Source organism: Octodon degus, unplaced genomic scaffold, assembly GCF_000260255.1.
Source record: "Octodon degus isolate 3935 unplaced genomic scaffold, OctDeg1.0 scaffold00037, whole genome shotgun sequence".
NCBI lineage: Eukaryota > Metazoa > Chordata > Mammalia > Rodentia > Octodontidae > Octodon > Octodon degus.
Genome location: NW_004524613.1, coordinates 2629453 through 2651281, shown reverse-complemented (window position 1 = coordinate 2651281; position 21829 = coordinate 2629453). Strand labels below are relative to the sequence as shown.

General features: G+C 47.5%; 1 protein-coding gene across 2 annotated transcripts in view; it reads right to left on the bottom strand.

Moving 5' to 3' along the window:
* Positions 1 to 1490: 1490 nt before the first annotated feature.
* Positions 1491 to 21829, bottom strand: part of Hck (HCK proto-oncogene, Src family tyrosine kinase) — a 41069-nt gene continuing 20730 nt past the window's right edge. For both annotated transcript variants that reach the window (XM_004630795.2, XM_023714896.1), the window contains exons 5-13: positions 21313 to 21411; positions 19788 to 19891; positions 16531 to 16680; positions 15853 to 16005; positions 14277 to 14456; positions 13357 to 13433; positions 8333 to 8486; positions 5213 to 5344; positions 1491 to 2023 (exon numbers count right to left, since the gene is read on the bottom strand). In XM_004630795.2, the coding sequence (XP_004630852.1) occupies positions 1821 to 2023; positions 5213 to 5344; positions 8333 to 8486; positions 13357 to 13433; positions 14277 to 14456; positions 15853 to 16005; positions 16531 to 16680; positions 19788 to 19891; positions 21313 to 21411 (1252 nt within the window). In that variant the 3' untranslated portion in view covers positions 1491 to 1820. The remainder of the gene's footprint in view (positions 2024 to 5212; positions 5345 to 8332; positions 8487 to 13356; positions 13434 to 14276; positions 14457 to 15852; positions 16006 to 16530; positions 16681 to 19787; positions 19892 to 21312; positions 21412 to 21829) is intronic.

The following is a 21829-nucleotide window of genomic DNA, read 5'->3' as shown; positions in this document are numbered from 1 at the left end:
TATATATATATATATATATGTATATATAATGCACTGTGACAAGATATCCAGGGAAATCTATTTAAAAAGAGAGAAGACTTACTCGGGCCCACTGCCTCAGAGGTTTCAGGTCATGGGTGCTGGGCCCTCCTGCTTCAGCTCATGGAGGCAGAGCATCATGGTAGATTCACATGGAAGAGGGAACTGTTCCCCTCATGGTGGCCGGGAAGCAGAGAGGAAGGAAGGGGTCAGGGTGCCAACATCCCTTTCAAGTCCTTAATGACTTACTTCCTGCAACTAGACCCTCTTCCTATTGCTACCACCTCCCAATAGGCCATTAAATCTGTGAATTCATAAGTGAATGAATCCATTCTTGAGATTGGAATCCTCATGATCTAATTACTTCCCCGAAGCCATGCTTGTGAACACTGCTGCATTAGGGACCAAGCTCTCAACAAATGCATATTGTGGAATATTTTGGTTCTGAGCCTTAATAAGGGTGCTGAGATACAGACCCCTGAGGATACGATAATATATAAAGTGTCATGGTACCCCATCGATTGTCCATTTCTTATCTTCCCCCAACAGCAAAAGCTGGCTACCAGAAACTTCCAGCTGAGGCAACACTGCCTTCTTGTGTCTTCTGCTTCCTAACAGGTCTCCCTCCCTATTACTGACAGCTTCCCACATCAGATACCTCTTGGCAGCCACAACCCCAGATCCTGAGGATTCCCGCAATACCACCTTAACCATGCTGGTTCTTGAGGCCATGGGAAATGCCAGGGCTGTAGAGGGAGATCCAGACCCACCAATTCTTGTGATGGCATGACCTGGCAGGAGAATCAGGGCCCCAGATAGTGAAAAATCATTCTGGCACCCTAGTATGAACAGAACCCGGGAGGCAAAATCCATAGTGTATACCAGTGTGGCAAACACAATAATGGCCCTGAAAGGCATTCATGTCCTAACTCTCAGAAACTGTGTTACCCTACATGGCAAAAAGGACTTTGCAAAGGTGATAAAAGATTTTGAGGTAGAAAAATTATTCTGGATTAGCTCAGGGAGCCTAATAAATCTACAGGAACCCTTGAAAGTGAAGAAAAAAGCAGGAAACTCTGAATCACAAATCTGATGAGAGAAGTAGTTTTGGGGTGATAAGCAGAGGGGACTACGAGTCTAGAAGTGTGGGTGGCCTCTAAAAGCTGGGATAAGAAAAGAAAACAATTCTTCCCCTACAGCTCCCAGAAAGAATGCATACCTGCAAGTCGTGGTAGATTTTGACTTCTGGAACTTTAAAAGAATAAATTTGTGTGGTTTAAAGCCACTGCATTTGTTGTCATTTGTTACTAGGAAACTAGTATGACCAGCAACTATTTTAGGATAGTTAGAAAACTTTGAGCACTGAATCTTGCTTTTCTTGACCTTTTGGCCTCTGGAAAGGTCCCTCTTCTGATACCAATAGCAAGAAAGAAAATAGATGCTTGGGAACTGGATGGAAGGAAAAGCTGATATTTTGGTAAAGACTTTGGCATTTCTTGTATTTTATTTAAATATCTATTACATTATTTTAAAAATTCCCCAATTAAACGACAGCTGTAACTGGAATTCAGCCCTTCCAGGCAATAAAAATATCAACTAAGGGTCTCTTGAGAATGGCAGATTACGGAATGTTAGAGTCCAAAAGGATTGTGCAGTTGAACCCATCCACTTTGCAGATGAAGACACTGACTGGAGTGAGAGTGGTATCTGGGGACGGGAAGGGTGAACGGGCCATGGGGAACTGTGCTGGAGCCATCGCACAGGCACCGCCTAGGCTCCTGGCCCTGCCTGGGTCCTGCTCATCAAGGCTGCTGTTGGTACTGGCTCTCAGTGGCTGTGTAGAAGTCATCCAGCACACTCTGGATATACTCAAAGGTGGGCCGCTCCTCTGGGCGGTTTTTCCAGCAGCGTGCCATGATGTTGTAGAGCTCCTCTGGGCAGTGGTCTGGTCGAGGCATCCGGTACCCATGCTCCAGTGCCCGGATCACCTCTGGGTTGGACATTCCTGGGAAGGAGCCATGGAATTAACAAGAGAGGATTGGGTGATGGGAGCTCACAGCTGGCAGACACTGTGGCCTCACCAGTTGCCATCACTCTCCATGTTACCCTGTGAGTTGAGCCCCACTCAGTGTGAAAGCCAGACACCCCCTTTGCAGCTTCCCTTTCAGTACAGCCTGGCCGTGGGACCCAGGTTTGGCCAAGAGCAGCTGCAGTGGTCTGCTGGGAGAATTCTAGATAAGGCTTTCCCCCATGACTAAAAGAGAGACTTTGAAGGACACCCTTCCTTCCTTCCTTCCTGCCTGCCTGTCCGCCTGCCTGCATTGTGAGATGATGAAGTACTTGGGGCATTCATCTTACACATGGGGAAGATAATCACAGAGAAACTAACCCAGAGTCCTGATAGCTGAACCAGCCACCAGTACCAGCATTATTCCAATAGAAACTTGCCTATTATTTTGGCTTATTTTGTTATTTTTGTTACTTGCAGTCTAATGCATCTGAATAGATTCAGGGCTCTATAATCCATTGCTTGGTTTTTACTAGTGTACTCACAAGACAAAACAGGTAGTCAGACCCAAGATCACCCTACAAATGGGGTCATTTTCTCATTCATTTTAAGTTTATAGGGGCCGGGGAGATTGCTCAGTAGAATAAGCGCTTCCCTGGCAAGCACAAGGGCCTGAGTTCAATCCCTGGTTCCAGAAAATAAATAAATAAATAAATAAAAAATAAAAAAAAGAGCTGGGATTACAGGTGTGTGCCACCATGCCCAGTCTCAATTGCCATTTTAAGTTTATATTAGTTATCCATAAAGATAATCATTTAGTGCCAATAATCTCCAGTCTATCTGCCTTGAACTCCCTTGTGATTTCAAGTGTTTTCTTAAACATCTTTCTTTGAAAGTCCAGATGTTACCTCAAATTTAACAGGGCTAAAACAATTCTTGGCATTTCACTGCTCTATCAAAGCCAGGATAATCATCTTTGATTTCTGTCTCCTTCAACCTCTCCATCAGCCAGTCACACCTTTTCTCCTTTTTTCTGAAAGGCAGTACCAGTTTATCAACTCATCTCTGTGGCCAATGCCACCTCACTCTAGGCCATTATCACCTCTGCTTGCACCATCTCTGTGGCTACCTCACAGAAAGCCATCCCACTGCCCTCCTCCCATCCCACTGAACCCCTAAGCACCTCAAAAGGCTGAAATCAGATGATGACTCCTCTTGTCATCTACCCAAGTCCCTCCCATAGGTTCCCATGCACCTTGGCTAACACCCCCGCTTCGCACCATGTCTGGGGGCCCTGCCTGTGCAGTCCCTACGGTCTTTGCCACCTATCATCTGCCCTTGTTCCTTGTCTCTAGCTACTGTGCTTTCTTGCTGTTCTTCAGACACAACTGAGGTCCCATGAACAAGCAATGCCTTCTGTCTGGGATCCTCTCTCCAGATCTGTTTTTCAGTTCATACCTACCTGCTCTGGTATGCGCTTCCTGCCCGCAGGAGACCATGCTGCCCCCTCTCCCTCTCCCCTGCTAAATTTTCTTCTTAGTAGTTAACTCTGTTTAGTGTGTGCTTCTCCAGGTCTCATTATGAGCAGGAAGGCCACTTCTCTTACTATATCCTCTGTACCCAATGCACAGTACGAATTCCATAAATACTGTTGAATGAACCCAGTGAGTTCTAATCCTCATAAATACCTTTGGGAGATAGATAGTTGTCTGTATGTTTTTGTTTACAGGTAAAGACACCGGAGTAGAAGGAGTAAAGTGACTTTCTCAAAGCCTATTAACTGATAGAGACAAGATTCAAATTCAGCACAGCTTACATAAAAAGTCAGGGACTCTTTATATCCATCTTGCTTCTCTCTAGCGTCTGGCTAGACACCCATTCAAGACATAAATGGAACAGAGAACCTCATTGTTCACAAAGTCTGAGATAATCCATGTACTGGGTACATCTTTATATCCCCAAATGGACTATTCAGTGTGGCACTGCCTATATAGGCACTGGATTATAGGCACTGGATTATAGTTGCTCATTCAATAAAGAGTCATTAAGCACCACTGTACACCAAGAACAAAGGTAGCTGCTAGTAAGGAATACAAACATGATATTTGGCCCTCAGAAGCCCAGAGTCAGATGGGGAAATTATTAAAGACAGAGCTATCAATTGTGCTGAATGCCATGAATGAAAGAGCATAGGGTATTATGAAAGGGCTTCACAGGGGAGACACATGGTATTGTAGGTATCTAGGTGGAAAGGGGCAGAAACGGTTAGGAAGCTGGCGAAGGAGGCAGTGGGTAGATTATGTGGTCTCTGCAAGCTATATGAGTTTTTGGAATTTTATTCTAATTACAATGGGAGAAGTGGAGAAGGGACATAATCTAAGTCACAGATTAGGAAAAAACCTCTTTGACTACAGGTGGTGAATGACCTGCAGGAGAGAAAGGGGTAAACAATGAGCCTGATTAGGAGATCACACACTTACCTTCCATGTCTGAATGCCCCCCCAAAGCCTCATGTAGTTGGTTATGTAGGGCAGGCTTTCTGGAAGCTCAATGTAGAGTTTGTGATTGGCTCATTGTTTATTGCTGGGATTGGGGGTATGAGTGCTACAATAGGAGGGAGAAAAAGAGTCTTGCTCTCTGGCTCCTTCCTCTTGCTCTTGCACTATCAAAAGACAGGGGCTTTTGCTGTCTTCTACCATCATCAACTATGGCCCCTATGTCATGCTGGCCTGCCTTGGAGCCAGCTGATTATAGACTGACACCTCCACAGGCTATGAGCTAAATAAATAAACCTTACCCATTTTAATTTGGGTGTCAGGTATCTTGTCTCAGCAATGAGAAAAAAGTAACTAAAACACACACCATCCATGTGCAAGATGCTGTTGGTCTGCTTGTGGGTGGAGGTTGTGGGTTAAAAATGGGCGGATATGAAATGCTTTGGAGTTGAATGGCCAGAACTTTGTGCCTGCTTGGATATGGCAGGGGGTAGAGAGAAGGAAGGGTCGAGGAGGCTCTGAGAGTGCTGGCTTAAGAAAGTGGGTAGATGGCGGTACCTTTAACTGCAATGGAAAAGTGTGAGAAGGGGGAAGGGGAGGGGCAAGGACTCAGTTTGATGAACACATTGACAAGATGGACCATTACCAGGCTGGGCTTGAAAAGCAGCCCCAAGGTGGGCCCTTTTCCTACCTGGGTAAGGGATACGGCCGTAGGTGACAATCTCCATCAGCAGGATGCCAAAGGACCAGACGTCAGATTTGATGGTGAAGGAGCCAAAGTTGATGGCTTCAGGAGCAGTCCACTTGATAGGGAACTTGGCCCCTGCAGGGGTGAACAGGGCAAGGTGAAGGGAGTGTGGGGAGCAGTCAGGGCAAGCTCTTTGCTAGGGTGAAGGAACAGGGCAGAACCATGATTTCCCTGCAGTGTGGTCTCCCAATGGAAGCTAGGGGCATCCGTGCTGTAGGCAGATGCTAAAGCAGGAAGGGAGCTAAGGGATATGATATGGGAGCTCACTCAGGGGCCCCCCTCACTGATTCAGTCAATAACCCATGAACTACAGCTGAAAGAGTGGAGTCTTATAGGCCACAGACTCTTTGGGGCAGAAAGACTTCAGGGGTATCAGCTAGTGCCTCAGTCATTCTATCTTGGCAATGGGGAAAGGGAGGACCTTGATTCCAGCCTCCGAGATTTCCACTAGTCACTGGGTGTCTCCTCCCTTCCATCTACAGAATTTAGGATAGGTTTAGCTAGCCTTTGTTTAGTATTTATCCTAATATTATGATTGGTGAACATGGCCTGTACGATATACAGATGCTTCTCAACTTATGATGGGATTACATCCTGATAAACCCTTTATAAGTTAGAAAATGCCATAAATCAAAATACACTAAAACTAAGCATAGTGGTGTACACCAGTAATGCCAACTACTTGGGAAGCTGAGGCAGGAAGATCACAAGTTTGAGGCCAGACTGTGCAACTTAGTGCCTGTCTCAAAATAAAGGGCTGGGGAAGTAGCTCAGTGGTAGAGTGTTTGCCTAGCATGTGTGAGGCCCTGAGTTCAATCTGTTATGCCAAAAAAGCGGGGGGGCTTTGTGTTCACCTAACCTACCAAACATCCTCAGTTAGCAACATAATGCATTGCCAGCTAACTGGGTGCTGTGGCATACTGCTGCCACCCAGCAAGAGAGTAACATACTGCATGTCACTAGCTGGAGATGAGATCAAAATTGAAAATTGGAAGTACAAGTTCTACTCGATGTGATTGCTTTCATAAAGTTGAAAAAAATCCTAAGTTGAACCATTGTAAGTTGGAGGTCATCTATATGTTCTTTGGAATTTGGCAAGAGCTGCTTTATTACTGGCAGAGTATTAGAAATGTTCTCTGTGTATTGCTTTATCTTCCCTTCCTTCGGATCAATAGCATTTTCTTTATTTCCTTAATCTTTCTCATATGGAATTATACATTCTACTTTTTCTTTTCTTTTTTAAAATTTATGTATTTGGTACAAGGTCTTACTAGGCAGCTCAGCCTCATAGTGATCCTCCTGTTTTCAGCCTCTGCAGCGCTGGGATTGCAGGTGTGCGCCACCATGCCTGAACTCAGTTGTCAGCTCAGTGCTCTCAGGGGCAGGGCCAATCGAACCGTGGCCCCCGAGCTGACCTAAGCAGCGCTTAGTTCGTTGAGCTATATTGCCGGCCCTCTACATTTACAAAAAACAAAAACAAAAACAAAAAAACCTGTTCTCAATTAAAACATTTTTGGGGTGATATTGGGGGTTTTGAATCCAGGACCTTTGCACTAAGCTATGTTTTTTATTTTGTGATAGGGTCTTACTAAGTCTTTAAGTTGCCCAGGCTGGGCTTGAACTTTTTTTTGCAGAACCAGGGATTGAACTCAGGCCCTTGCATTTGCCAGGCAGGCGCTTATTCTACTGAGCTATCTCCCTGGCCCCTTGAACTTTTTTTTATTTTATTGTATTTTTTTGGTTGAATTGCTAATTTATTTATTTTTTGAATTTTTTTTAGGCGAGGTTTGTTTTTTGGTTTTGGTGCTGAGGACCAAACCCAGGGCTTGCAGCAAGCATTCTAGTGCCGAGCCAAATCTTCAGCCCCTTGGCTTAAACTTTTGATCCTCCTGCCTCAGCCTCCCAGAGTTCTGAGATCATAAGCCTTCACTACCATGGCTGGCCCAGTTTAAAATTTTTTACTGAGTTATAACAAACATGAAATAAAGTACACAAACCTGTAATGTATAACTTAACACATTTTTATGTGTGTGTACACTAGCCAGCTCATCAGATCAGAACATTGCCACCATTTCAGAAGCATCCCTCCCAGGACTCCAGGGAGCTACTGTTCTGAACTCTGATGCTACAAATGATGTTCTGTCTTTTTTTTTCTTTAATAGCTTTGTTCAAGATGTAGCTCACAGACTACAAAATCTGCATACTTAAAGGATACATTTTAGAATATTCCTTTACCCCCCCAAAAAAAAAACAAAAACAAAAAACCTCAAAGCAAAATCTCTCATTTCTCCATAACTCCCTGCAGCCCTGGAAACCACTACTCCATTTCCTATCTCTGTGGCTCTGAATATCCTGCACGATTTCCATGTGCTTTGTGTTCGGCTTTCGCTTAACATGTTTCCGAGGTGCATCCACCTGTGGTGTGCATCAGGACTCAATTCCACTTTACAGCTGAACAGTGCTCCATTGTGTGGATGGATATTCCATGTTTTGTTGATCTGTTCATCAGGTATATTAATTAGGGCTGTGTCATTTTTGGCTATTTAATGAATAATGCTGCTATGTGCTTTTATATAAAAGTTTGTCTGCTTTAGAGTTTCACATGCACAGAACTACTGAGCGCCTCCTCTTTCTTGTCTGGCACCTTTCGCGCTGGCACTGCGTCTGTGAGAGCTACCCACTGATCTGCATGCATCGCTGCTGCATTCTGCTTTGCTGCATGCTATTACCTGATGTGAATGAGCCACAATTTAGGTTCATCCCGCTGCTTATGGACATTTGAACTCTTTCAAATTTTCGTCTATATTTCATAAAGTTGTTCTTACCTTTAACTTCATCATGCGCTTGCTAAAGTCTCAAATTGATCAGTACCTTTCAGGCAAGCCTGAAATTTCTCTCTCAAAATGACTGGGTGAGACTCAAGTGCAGGCCACTGCCCGGGACACCACTCAGCTTACTAATGCAGAGGAGATACTGGGAGAGAGCTTTGCATGAACCCACTCTCAGCACTCACAACTCACCCAAGTGGACATGCTGGCCTGCTGGGCGGCCAGTCCTTCCTACCTTCTCGAGCTGTGTACTCGTTGTCTTCAATGACCCGGGCCAGGCCAAAGTCAGCAATCTTACACACCAGCGATGAGGAGACCAAGATGTTGGCAGCTCGGAGGTCTCGGTGAATGTAGTTCCTCTGCTCGATGAAGGCCATGCCTTCTGCAATCTGTACCCAAAACAGACGCCTCCTCATTGTCAGATCTGCCTGGCCCAAGAGAGTCCCACTCAAGAGCAGAGGAGGAGTAACCCAGTGGGAAATAATTAGAAAACATCTGCAGCAGCTCCTTTTTGTTGTCAGAGCCCTGGAGTCAGGCTGGCATTTCTGTCTACCTATCTAGGCTTAGGGATCCTCCAGACATGGCTCAGTTGAAGAGGCGGAATTTCTCCCTAATTCCAAAACTTCCGGAGAGCTCTCTGAAGTGTCCTCAAGGAAACAGCAATGGGATTATCTCTTCAGGACACACACACACACACACACACACACACACACACACACACACCCCATGGATCAGAATATTATGAGCATTCATCCTTAGCCCCTTTCGTAGGACAACCTAGGTTCATGTCATATTCTACTCTATCTTTTACATATTCTTCATCCCCAAACCTAATTTTTTTTTCATTTATTCATTCAACCAAAATCTATGGCATGTCCTATGGCCAGACATGTGCCTTGAGTAGGAAGTGATCCAGGCAAAGCCAGTGTAGGGGTGATAAGTACCATAAGGAACAGACAGGACTGAGTAAGAGAACAGGAAGTGTAGAAGAAGATTCATTCTGGTCTCTGCTTTACAGAATTGGAGATACCTATTTCCAATCACATAGCAGCAAAACTCTGTCAGCCTCACACCTTGGCTCTAGATTTCCAATCTAGTTTCTCACTCTGCCTCTAAGCTTTCCAGAATGCCAGCACTCTGGAGGATAGGATCTAGGTGCAATCTGGGAAGATTATTTGGGCAGACTGAGGCAGAAGGGTCTGGCCAGCCAAACCAAGGCACTGCCCGCAGGCCGTGGCCAGTGGACGGTGCCTTTGCAAGGAATGAACAGCAGGGGGCGCCCGATGCAGCAACAGCAGGTCTACACTTAAGAAAAACTTGAAGTGACTTTAAGTTGGTCTGTAGGGAGTGGGGTAAAGCAGGTTCTCTGCAGAGTGTGGAAAGTTATAAGTCATCCTTAGACCAGGGACGAGCAAAGTTATTGGGGTGTTACTAGCTAACGTGGCTTGCTTATTGTTACACTTAAAACACACTTACTTAAAAAACATTTATTTTTTAAGCCCTTTTAAGCCCTTTTTCCGTAGATGAAAAAACTAAAACCCAGAGAAACAAGTAACTGTCCCATAGAAACATAGCTTGTAAGCTGTAACCTCACAGTCTTCTCAGACCAACATTTATCTATTACTTTACTGGTTTTTGTTTGTTTTCCTCTTCTTTCTCAACATAGGGATTAAACCCACGGGCACTCTGCTACTGAAACACATCCACAGCCTTTTTACTTTTTATTTTGAGACAAGTTGCCCAGGCCAGGCTTGAACTTGTGATCTTCCTACCTCAGGCTCCTGAGAAGCCAGGTGTGTAGGCCTGTACTACTGTCCCCAGCTTGCTTTGTATTTTTACAGGGCCACCATAATGCTTGACAGTCACTCTTTTTTTAAGTGGGGCCTACCAGCCCCACTCAGGGTGCAGTATAGGACAAGGAGCAACAGGTCTGGAGCTGGAACAGCTCAGCTTGAGCCCCAAGCTCTGCGCTCACTTTTCTGTAGAGTGGGGACAGCAATAGTCCCTGTCTCCAAGAAGTCACATGAAGATGAATCCTCAAGGCCCACATCAAAGGCTTGGGACAATGTCTGTCCTTTAGTGCTCCCTGTGGTGGTGGCCCGTAGTGCCCTGGCTGGGACACCCCAAGCTGTGGGTTAAGGACTGTGCTCCAGGCCCAGAGGCAGGGCAGAGAACAGCACAAAACCCTAAGCCCACAAGCCTATGGAGGGCTGCTTATCCAGGGTGTGTCCATGGAATGAGTAATGGGTAGGTTAACGGGGTGCCGGGAGCATCTGAAAGCTGAGGCTGGCGAGGTGGCGAGTTCATGACCACCAAGCAGGGTGCCATGAGGGTAAGCTCTAGAATTTGATTTGCTTCCTAGAGCACCAGGGAATCCTAAAATCCAAGTGGAAGGATTTGTAAAGATATCCCAGCCCAGGGGCTGGGAAGATGGCTCAGTGGAATAAGCACTTCCCTGGCAAGCACAAGGGCCTGAGTTCAATCCCCGGTTCCACCAAGAAAAAAAAAAAAAAAAAGCTATCCCAGCCCAGGCCTCTTCAAACTGGGTCCTACTGAGAGGACAAAGAGAAAGAAGGCCATGTGTGAAGCTCTACTCTGCTGCCTTCAATCAGAACAACTTGGGTTTCAATTGATTAATTTTTTTGGTACTGGGGGGACGAGCCAGGAACTTCACACTGAGCTACATCCCTAGCCCTTGTTGCATTTTACTTCAAGACAAGGTCTCACTGAATCACAAAATTGTCATGCTAGGGTAGAACTTGAGATTCTCCTGCCTTAGCCTCCCAGAGTGCTGAGATTATAGGCGTGTGCCATGATGCCAGCTTGATATATTTATATATAATATTTAGTTACTGTATAAAATTTCATTTGGCCAACAGAGTTGTGGCTAAAATATTTTTAAGCTGGAAAACTAGGAGCTGTGATCTGATTCCCTTATAGGACAAATGGGGAGAGTGAAACCCAGAGAAGGTCTGAGGTCAAGAGAAAATTGATGATGGGACTGGGGCATCCTCATGCCACACTGCTCTTGAGGACTGCAGAGCAGGTCCTCAGGTAGGTTCCTTTCTGTCCCTAGGCTCAGGGCCCACCTTTGCTGCTGAACCGTGCGGAGCCCCTTCCCTCCGTTGGTTGGTTTTCCCATCTGTGCAATGGGAGAATGGATCTTGCTGTAGCCCTTAACCCTGTCAAGCAAGCCTCCCATGGGTTACAAGGTTGTAGTTTAGCCACAGGCCAGACTCTTGTATTGAGGGGGCCCACTGGAATGAGATTGCCAGGCTTGATTTCTGTATGCTTTTGGTGTCCAGACTCTGAGAGTAGAGCCCTTTGTCAGCTTTGTCCTGGCCTCTGAGCCCTGGGATTTGCATACTCAAATGAGCTCTGTCCCTGCAGCTCCAGTAGGCCTCACCCTTGGCCCAGCTGTGCCTTCCCTCAGCCTCCACCAGACTGCAGAGTCAGCCATCACCTCAAGGCTCCAGCTGACCAGTCCAGCCCCTCTGTTTCCCCTTTGGGCTTCTGCACAGGCTGTTGTTCCTTCATCTAGTACACCCTTCCCTCTTGTCTCCCTCTGCAGAACTTCTGTCATCCTTCAGGGCTCAGCCTAGAGGCCACATCCCCCAGGAAACCTTCTCCAATTGTGCCTCTGGGCTGTGGCACCCCCCTTGCTCTGTGCTCCCGTGGCACCCCCTGCCCTTCTCCACTATGGGACGGAACACAAGCGAAGACACTCAGGATCTGGGGAGAGAGGAGCTGTGGGATGGGAGGGGAAGAGAAGGGAAGAAACTGGTTATTATAGTATGTGGGATGGAACCCAGGTGCTCGTGTATGGTGGGCAAGTGCTCTACCACTGAGCAACACCCCCAGACCCGCTGTGGGTTTTAAGATGTGTCTCTGTGACTCACTCACTGTTTTCTTTCTGGATACTGTGCTCTTTTATTCTGAGCCAGGGCCACCTGTGTGAAGCAAGGACAGCAATGCTTTTTATTTCACTCACTGCTGCTTCCCCATAATTAGTACAGCAGCTCAGCCAAGCTACTCTGCTGGGCTCAGTTTCCTCGTCTGTACTTAACTTCACCTGAGGAGATAGCTCAGTCGCACAGCACCTGCCTGTCAAGCTCAAGGTCCCGAGTTCAATTCCTGGCATCACACACACACACACACACACACACACACACACACACACACATTGAACCATGCTTAATCTCACAACACTTTCATTTCCTATTCTGAGGGAAACTGAGATGGCAGTTAACTTCCTGTGGTCAGGCTCTCCCATGGGGACAACTGCTGAACTGCGCCCACGTGGATTCATGGCCTGAGCCATCCCTTCCCACACTGATGCCGGGCTTGACTTGCATGGATAATAGGACATCAGTAAGCCTGACACCAGCAGAAGCTAAATGCTTTGCACACCAGGGCCTGGCTCCCTGGCACAGTCTTCTCTGTACAGTGCTATAAGAAGAGCCGCTGTCTTCTGAAGGATGAACCCTTCCTGGAACAAGGCCCTGGAGGAGGCAATTGCACTGTAGAATGTACCAGTCACCTTCCATCACCACGTGGCTCACCCAGCCAAGTGCAGTCAACCTGCAGGAGCAGGAGAAATGCTCCTTGTTGTCTTTGTAAGCTGCTAAGCCTTGGGGTCATTTGCTGCCCAGGAACAGATAGTGGAGTCCCACTCTAGAAGGTTGATATGGTATTAAACAAGTCAGTGCCTGTGAAGAGGCAGCAGTGGGATCTCCCTCCACAGGCTCAGATCGCAAAGAGTCAAAATGTGATTGTGTCTGAACCAAACTTGTACAGACTTGCTTCTTGTCATCATTCCTGAACACTGCGAATAACAGCTATTTACATGGCATTTACATTGGGTTAGGTAGAAGAAGTCATCTAGAGAGGATTTAAAGTATATGGCAGGGTGGGTGTAGGCTACATGCAAATGCTACACCACTTCCTATGAGGGACTTGAGCATCTCTGGGGCTTTGGTATCCAAGGAACTGGGGGAAAAATTGTTTTACACTGAGCACTCAACAAATGCTACTAAGGGTCGGGGAGATCGCTCAGTTGAGTAAGCGCTTGCCTGACAAGCACAGGGTCCTGAGTTCAATCCCCAGTACTGCAATAAATACATAAATAAAGCTATCAGTTATTGCAATTATTGCTGTCATTTAGTTATTGCTATTATAATAGCATGTGGCCAATAACCATGTGTTAAATAAGTAGCTGAATTCCTATCCCAGCCCCCAGCCTCCTCATCAAACTCTCACCTGGGCGGAGAAGTCAATCAGTTTTGGCAAGGGCTGCTTACTGCCTTCTTCACTTTTCAAAAAGTCCAGCAGGCTTCCTGCATTAGGGAGGGAAAGCAAAGACTTACTATCTTATTAATTTAGTATCTGTTCATAACAATGCATTTTTATCTTGTTTAGTTTTTGGAGATGGAGCCCCACTGTGTGACCCAGGCTGATCCCAAACTCCCAGGTTCAGGAGATCTCCCTGCTTCAGCCTCCAAGCATTTGGAGCTATGAGCACCCACACCATGACCAGCCATAGCACTGAATTTAAATAGATATATTTGCTGACCATTCCCAGTGCCTCAGAACTAGAACCTCAGTGTTTTGAAAGGACTTTCTCACTTTGATGAGCTCCTGGGCTCAGGGGGCTGGCTGGGGACATGGCTTTATGAGTTGGCATAACATACATTTAGAAAATGGAATGTTAGGATTTCAAATCACAGTGAAGCTGTGTGAGATGTTTCTGTTTATCAAACGATAGGCAGAGATTGAAAGTGGTTGTGAAAAGTAGCATGGAAAGAAAACCCCTGAGATCAGCTGAGTTTTGACAGGGTGAGTGACTGGTACTGACTTGGTCACCTTCTTGCTCAGAGCACTGGGACTGCAGGGAAGGGAGCTCAGTAGAGAGGGGAGACCCCTGATTCTGAGGCCACAGTGAGTCGGTGAGGAACCTCTGCAGTGGCGCCTCTTCTCTCACTTTCCAGGGCCCTCTGGCCCTGCCCTCCTCTCCCAGGGGCCCCAAGTTCTGCCTTTCCTAGGTGACCCCTCCCACGATGCCACCCCACAGCCAGGAAGAGGCTGGGCTGCTGGTTCCTAGAGGGGACATCCTGGGGGTGCTGCCCACCGGGCTGGGAAGGCCCCAGGGCCAGCCCTGGCTCTGGTCCCACTCCATGTACCTTTGGCCATGAACTCTGTGATGATGTAGATGGGTTCCTGTGTGACCACTGCGTGCAGCTTGACCAGCTTGTCATGTTGCAGGGTCTTCATGATGTTGGCCTCCGCCAGGAAGGCCTCCACAGACATGCTCCCCGGCTTCATCGTCTTCACCGCCACCTTGGTGTGCTTGTTGTAGGTGGCTGGAGAAGACGCAGCAAGGAAGGTGGTGAAGACCCGCAGGCCTCCCCCAGCCCTGGAAGGCCAGGTGCAGACCCGCTCTCACAGAGAGCTCTCTTTCTGCCTTAGAGAGGAAGGGACAGGCAGGGGTCTCCTAGGAGTGTGGGGTGAACAGCGGCTTCCATCCTTCCCAGCTGTGTGCACTTGGGCAAGTCACTTAACCTGTCTGAGCCAAGGGTTCCTCATCTGAATAGTGGAAATGGGATAGCATTCCCTTTGAAGGGCAGATGTAAGACTGAAAAATGACCTTAAAACACCACTTAGGTGGTCATACACACACACACACACACACACACACACACACACACACACACACACACACTCTACATCTTTAACACTGGTCTTGAAATAAATACCAGACTCACTGTACCCCAGAAGGCCTCAATCATTGGGCTGAGGCTACCGTGCTAGCCTCATCTGCCAGACTGGCCCTTACCTTCTAGGACTAGGACTCATCACCCTGCATGTCACTCGGTCCCTCCAGCACCTAACCCTATTTTACCACAAGGACTTGGCACCTCGTTTTGTCTTGAGGATCTCATCAGTCTCATAACTGCTTCAGTTTTCATCTGTGCCATGGTTTTCAGGACGCTCTAACACAGACCTGTGGTCTTCCTATAGTAAGCCTTCTAGGAGAGCTTTGTTTTTGCCCTACCTCATTACCTACTTCTGTCCTACCTTCCTCTCCTTATTTCTGTCTCATTCCTGTGTCCAGTACCTGGCACACAGCAGGTGCTCAATGAGTATGGTTGGTCAAACTAGAAGCTTACTTCTCTGGCTGGATGCCTGTGTCCCTGCATGCTGTCCTCACTCCTACCGTCATGGAGTGGCAACATGGCAGCTCTGTCTGCCCACCACCCTGCAAAGCAAACACTGCTGCTCTGAAGTTACTTGGGCGAGGACAGCAGGAGCTGAGCATGCCTTTTTGGTGCCCCACAATGTCCAGATGAGCTCAGAATAGCTTAGTCCTCCGTTGCCAGCCCTGAACTCACCTGGAAGTCTCCGAGCTGCATTGCCCCACTGCTAATTCCTATTTCCCGCAGGGGCCTCTGGTTAAGCCAACCCCACCACGGTAGACGGTTCCAGCCCCATATGCGGGAGGAGATTTCTTATCTAGGACTCTTGATTCCTAGAAGGAAGTTCTGTGCCAGACCCAATGACCTTGCTGGCCACAAAGGCAAAACTGTGTTTGCACAGCAGGACAATATAGCTTTGCTATCAAGGAATTGCCCCCTTGGTGGTTACTATTCAAATCTGCCTGCAGCCCAGTGGCTTTCCCACTTGGTTTGGGGTGTTCTGAAAGCAGATGACCTCCCTTTCCTCTCCCAACCTCCCCTGACCCCACCCCTGGGTCCTTACCCATCCAGACTTCCCCAAACTGCCCAGCTCCGAGTTTCTTCTCCAGCTTGAGGGATTCCCGGGGGATCTCCCAGGCATCTTTCTCCCATGGCTTCTGGGGCTTGGAGGACATGCAGGGCACTGACAGCTTCTGGCACAGCCCATCCCTCCCATCTGGAACAGAGTTGCTGGGTCATTTATGGGCAACAAGCTCCAAGCCAGCTAGAGCCTCTTGTCTGGCACCTGGCATCTGGCCAGCGTTCTCTGTGTTGCCACCATGAGGGACACACACTATAGCACATAAGATGTCATCTCCACCTCTTGGCTCCCACCCTCCCGTGCCACAAGTCCAAGCCTTCAGCAAAACCCAAAGCAGCCAGTCACCTGGGGAGGGTCGGGCCCATTCTGCAGTCCTCGTGCTGCAGTGTACCTGTGGCCAGGATTCTAGGGGACTGGCCCTTTTCATGCAGATGTATGGGCTGGGGGACACAGCTCATGGTAGGGCACTGCCTAGCACAGTCTCAGCCCTGAGTTTAACCCAGCACCTCAAAACAAAATAAATCAAAAAGCAAAGTATAATAAAGGCATTGAAGATTAAAAGCAATGGAGTAGTGTCCATGTCCCTGCCTGGGCAGTCCTGCATAGCAAGTGTAGGTTCTGCAGTTAGATAGGTGGGATGTGGCCCTGGGCAGGACTCACTCTTGTAGTGGGCCACCAGCTCCTGTAGGCTGCTAAAGGTGCTCTTCGGGGAGACATAGAAGCCCCCATTGTCCAGGGTCCGGATCTTGTAATGCTTCACTGTGTCTCCTTGCTGAGGGTCGTAGTCTCGAATGGACAAAGAGTAGCTTCCTGCATTCACAAGAGAGAAGCCTCTCAGAATGGCACCTCCGGGGTCACCAGTTCATGTCAGCCCCCTGACATTCTTTCCTGACCTCTGTGAGGACAATGCTACACCATCCAGGGACTAAGGCAGGAGAACACAAAAGAGAGAGACCGCTGTGTCATCGGATGCCCGGATTCTGTCCTGGCTATGCCATTTCCAGCTGTGATAGACTGGGCCAGTGACTACACTGCCTCTTTATACCTCAATTTCATCTGTAAAATGGGGATAATCATACCTTTCTACCTCATCATATAACTTGATAATTAGAAGTAATACCTGAATAGGATGTGGAAAAATACTCAGTAAACATTGGCTGTCTCATCATCTTCATGATTATTTTTTCCTCTGACTACAGTGTGTCTATCTATTTATCTATCTATCTATCTATCTATCTATCTATCTATCTATCTATCTATCATATATCTACTTAGTTCTCTAAATGAAAAGATCAATAGTAAGGAAAATTTAGTCCAACTACTAGAATGTGAACACACTGTCATAGATTGAACAATGATCCCCCAAGATGTCTTCACCCAACCCCTGATTCCTGGGAATGTTACCCTTCAGGGTAAAGGGGACTCTCAGCTTGTCAGAAGGGGGCATGGTCTAAGTTGGTAGTAGGAGAAGTGAAGACGGAAATCAAGGGCTGGAAACATCAGTAGGGCTGTGAGCCAAGGAAGGCTGTAACTTCTAGAAAAGGCGCCACATTTGTAGTTGATACACCAGCAACAGGAACCCAGTGCATGCATGATCATGTGGATAAGAAACATTTCTGTCTACCAGCTCACCATTTGAGACCGTGCCTGTGGACATGTCTCTAGCCTATCACTATTTTTCTCTACCATAGCAGCACAGTGCCATAGAGCTGGGGGGAAATTTAAATCATTGGATGAATAATCATTGACCACACACGCCAGGTACTACTGTATTCTAAGCGCCCTGTATGAATGAATAGGAATATTTATTATAATAAATTAGAATTGTATGAATCATTTTATAGTGAATTAATAATCCCCTGAGGTGTAGAAGCTTTATAACATTATGATTCTCATTTTTCTTTTTTAATCTTGAGGCAGGGTCTTGCTATCTAACCCAGGCTAGTCTTGAACCTATTATTTATTATAATAAATTAGAATTGTATGAATCATTTTATAGTGAATTAATAATCCCCTGAGGTGTAGAAGCTTTATAACATTATGATTCTCATTTTTCTTTTTTAATCTTGAGGCAGGGTCTTGCTATCTAACCCAGGCTAGTCTTGAACCTATTCTGTATGGAGGGAGGAATCAGGATTGCTCATGGCAATCTTTCTGCCTCAGTCTCCCAAGTGCTGAGATTACAGATGTGGACCACCAGCCCTGGCCTCACAACATGCATCCTATAGATGCAGATCAACTACAAATGTGATGCCCCTTTTCTAGGGGTCCCTCCCCAGCAAGATGAAGTAACTCACATGTAGTCACACAACTGGTAAGTGGCACAGCCACCAGCTCGCAGGCCCCTTCATAGCCTCTCTGTCCTATCAAGGTGAGCTTGCCCTGGCTGATGCCCAATGGAGTGGGCAGAATCCAAGAGGCAGCAGGAAGGGATTCAGGGGCCTCATGCTGCACGTTTTATTAAATCGGCTCAGTCTCCACCACACCCCCACTGTGGAGGGCCATGAAACCTGGGCCATCTCACTTCCTGCTCCTCAGGCTTTGTGAAGATTCTGTAGCTTCTCTTGTACCCTCCTGTTCCTAAGCTGTCCTGGGCAAGTGGAGAGGAGTGGTGAGCTGCAGGTAGCTTTGCCTTTTTGTCTGGTTTTTTTTCCCTCCTCAGGGCTGGAAGGGGGCTCACTGGGTGAGAGGATTTAACTCCGAAACATTCACTGACCTGCAACACCATGAATGACATTGCCCTAGCCATATTCGGGCTTTGCCAGGGATCAAGTAGAAGGCTACACTGACATTTTTGATCGATGTCCCAAAAATAGCCTGCTTTAGGGTACCATGAGGTCGCATGTCATACAACTAAGTTATTTAAATGAATCAGATCTGAATCTAAACATGTAGTCCGACACAGACATTCTGCATGTGAAGTCTGAAGTCAGGAGAATCCCATTGTGATAGTTGACTATTGTAAGAAACACCCTCCTGATTGGCTTGCATAGTTCTGAGTGTGACTGAATGGATTTCCTGACCATGGAAGACCCACCTTGGGTGTGAGTGACACAAAACACTAGGTTTGTAGCCTGAGTGGAATAAAAAGGGGAAGGAAGAAGGAAGGCTCACTTCTGTTTCTTTAGCGGAGCCCCCCTCTGCACCTGGGACATTTGTCTTCTGGCTTCCAGTGCAGACCCACAGGAGGCTGTACAGTGGGCCTCAGGGCCTTTGACTCTTGACTGTAGCCTTCCATCTCCAGCACACAGACAGTCCTTTTGTGCTCTCCCACAAGTGACTCTCCAGCACCCATTGTAGGCCTACCTTTTATATTTATATCTACTTTTCTTGTGAGCGCGGATACACTTGGTGTTGAGTCCCTTGTGAAAATTAGCCTCAGCTGATGCGTTTGAGTTACTGGTGATGATTCTCGGGCACTGTTCCTGCCACCCATCTCCTGCTGTCAAGCTGCAGCCCTCCCAACACAGAGATTTCAGGAAGCTACTCCTGACATCAGGCTTCCAAGGAATATCTGAAGTACAGTCTCAGAGGAGGCTGGCTTGGGACTTTCTGCAGTCTCATTTTGCCCCATTTTCTTATGGAGGGAGGAATCAGGCTTGTGGATCAGATAGATTGCAATAGATATTTTAAAAATACAAGCTAGTGAAGAGCAAGTTTCAACAGGGTGTCTGTTTTGGGGGCCACCTGAGGCTATTGTATTGACCAAGCAAGCAACTACGGGGGCTGAGAGGGGCCAAGCCTAGCACAGACTCTCAGCTCTCCCTGCCTCAGAGTAGCAAAGGGCAGAAGTAAACATGGTGGCTATGGCCACCTGGCTGAGATGCTCAGTCTTCCCCAGAGCCTTTCCAAGGGAGAGGTGGAGGCAAGCCTGGGTTACCCCTGCAGGTCGAGAAAAAGCAGGGGGCTGGTGTCACCTTTGGTGGTCTCACTGTCCCGGATCATGAAGGAGCCTAGCATGTTGCCAGGAGCCAGGAGTTGTCGCTCTGCATCTTTCCGGCTGATGCCCTTGAAGAACCACCTTATGAGAAGAGATGGGGACACATGTGAACCTGGGGGAAAGGTGGGGTTAACACAGGGCACTTGTAGCCACCTGGACCCAGGTGGGAACCAGGGGGCAGAGCCTTACTTCCTGTTGCATCATTTTCCTCTAAGTTGGTTTTTTTTTTTTTTTTTTTTTTTTTGAGAATACAGTCATTTTTTTTATGTCAGAACAGACATTTACCAAAGGCAAATCCAGCTTGCTGAGACTAAAAACTGCTCAATTTGGGGAGAGACTTTTTAAAAAGAAAAATAATGTGGCATTACAAACACAAAGCGCTCAAGGGCCTTGCAGTGCCTTTGGGTGTGAAGGTTGGGCAGCTATTTTAGCTCAGCATGGTCACACATCTCAAGTCTCCAAGTTTCACAAGCACATATGACTTTGGGGGAAGAGCCCTCTCGGGGCCACAGAGGCCTGTGGGAGTGAAGGTCTGAGCCTGCTTAACTTCCTACCCAATGCTCTGCATATGCATAGGCAAATACATAGTCAGCACGACTTTCTAAGCCAAAATGTGGCTACAAAGAACTTCAAACTCTGGATCATATCCTGGGAGCTTTCCTTCATTCTTCCCAGATGTTTGGGGTATTGCATAGCAGCAGCTGAATCCACCCCCAAACACACTCAGGTGAGGAGCTGACATACAGAACCATGGAGCAGATGGTAGCAGGCCTTGGCCCTGCTGAAAACACACTGTGTGACTTCTAGCAAGTTGGTCCCCCTCTCTGGGCGTCTATTATCAACTAGAGAGAAAGACAGCTGATATTCATTGAGCTCTTATTATCAACAAAATGGTTGGGCTGGTGAGATGGCTCAGTGGTCTAAAGCACCTACTTAGAACAAGCTTAGCAAAGCACAGGGACCACGGTTCAATCCCCCAGCACCACATGCCAGCCAGCCCGCCCCCTGGTGGGCTGAGCTGGCCACACATTAAATAAATAAATAAATATTAAAAAAAATTGTTGTACTTATTATTCTGATTTTATAGATGAGAAAACTGAAGAACAGAGAGGGTGGTAACTTGCCCAGGGTTATTTAGCTTGGATAGGTAAAGGCAAAGTTCAGGTCTAGGCAGACTAACTCCACAACCCCAGTGTGAGCCCTCATTCCTGTTGGGGAACAGATGTATGTGTAAACAGCCAAAGAAACAAGATGACTTTTTCTAGTGAGAGGTGTTTGGAAGGAATAAAATAGGCTTCCACAAGGGAGAGTTGCCGACAGACCCACCTTAGAGAGGTAAGCAGGGAAGGCTCTGGGGCCTGAGGCGTGGCAGGGGCCAGCTAAGGTGTAAACCCTGGGAAGAGTGCAACCAGAGGGCAGATGGTACATGTGGCAGTCCTGAGGCAGAAACAGGGCTGGCTTTGCTCAAGCTTCCTTCTGGGAGGCAGGAAATAGATACTTACTCCTCTGTCTCCAAAGAGTTAAGGCGCGCCACATAGTTGCTCGGAATGTAACCCTCTTTCCGGGTGGCCAAGGAACGTGCCCTCCACCACTCCCCTGACCTGAGGGACAGGAGAGAGAGAAGAGATGAGGGCTATACGGGACTATTCTCCAGCCCCTTGACTCCCACTCCCAAAGAGCCACAAGGGCCAAGGGCAGGGGCAGGGGCAGAAGCATGACAATCCTGGCCCTGACCTGGGCCCCATGACTTAGACAGGGATCTTGGTCAAGTCCCCCTGAGCATTTGGAGTTGAGCCCTGTCCCAGACTCTGCCTGTGGCCTGGCTCCTTGGTCCTGCTCTTCTGTCCTGGGCTTGTGGCTTTGTTGGGCAGCTGGACCCTAGGCAGGGGCTGTGCCCATGAGAGACACACTGTGGCTCCAAGGGAGCTCAGAGGAGGAGCCAGAGGGCTTAAGGGCCTGGCCAAACACAAATTCTCTGACCCCTGAGCCCTGCATCTCCTGCCTGCTGGCCCCACTGAT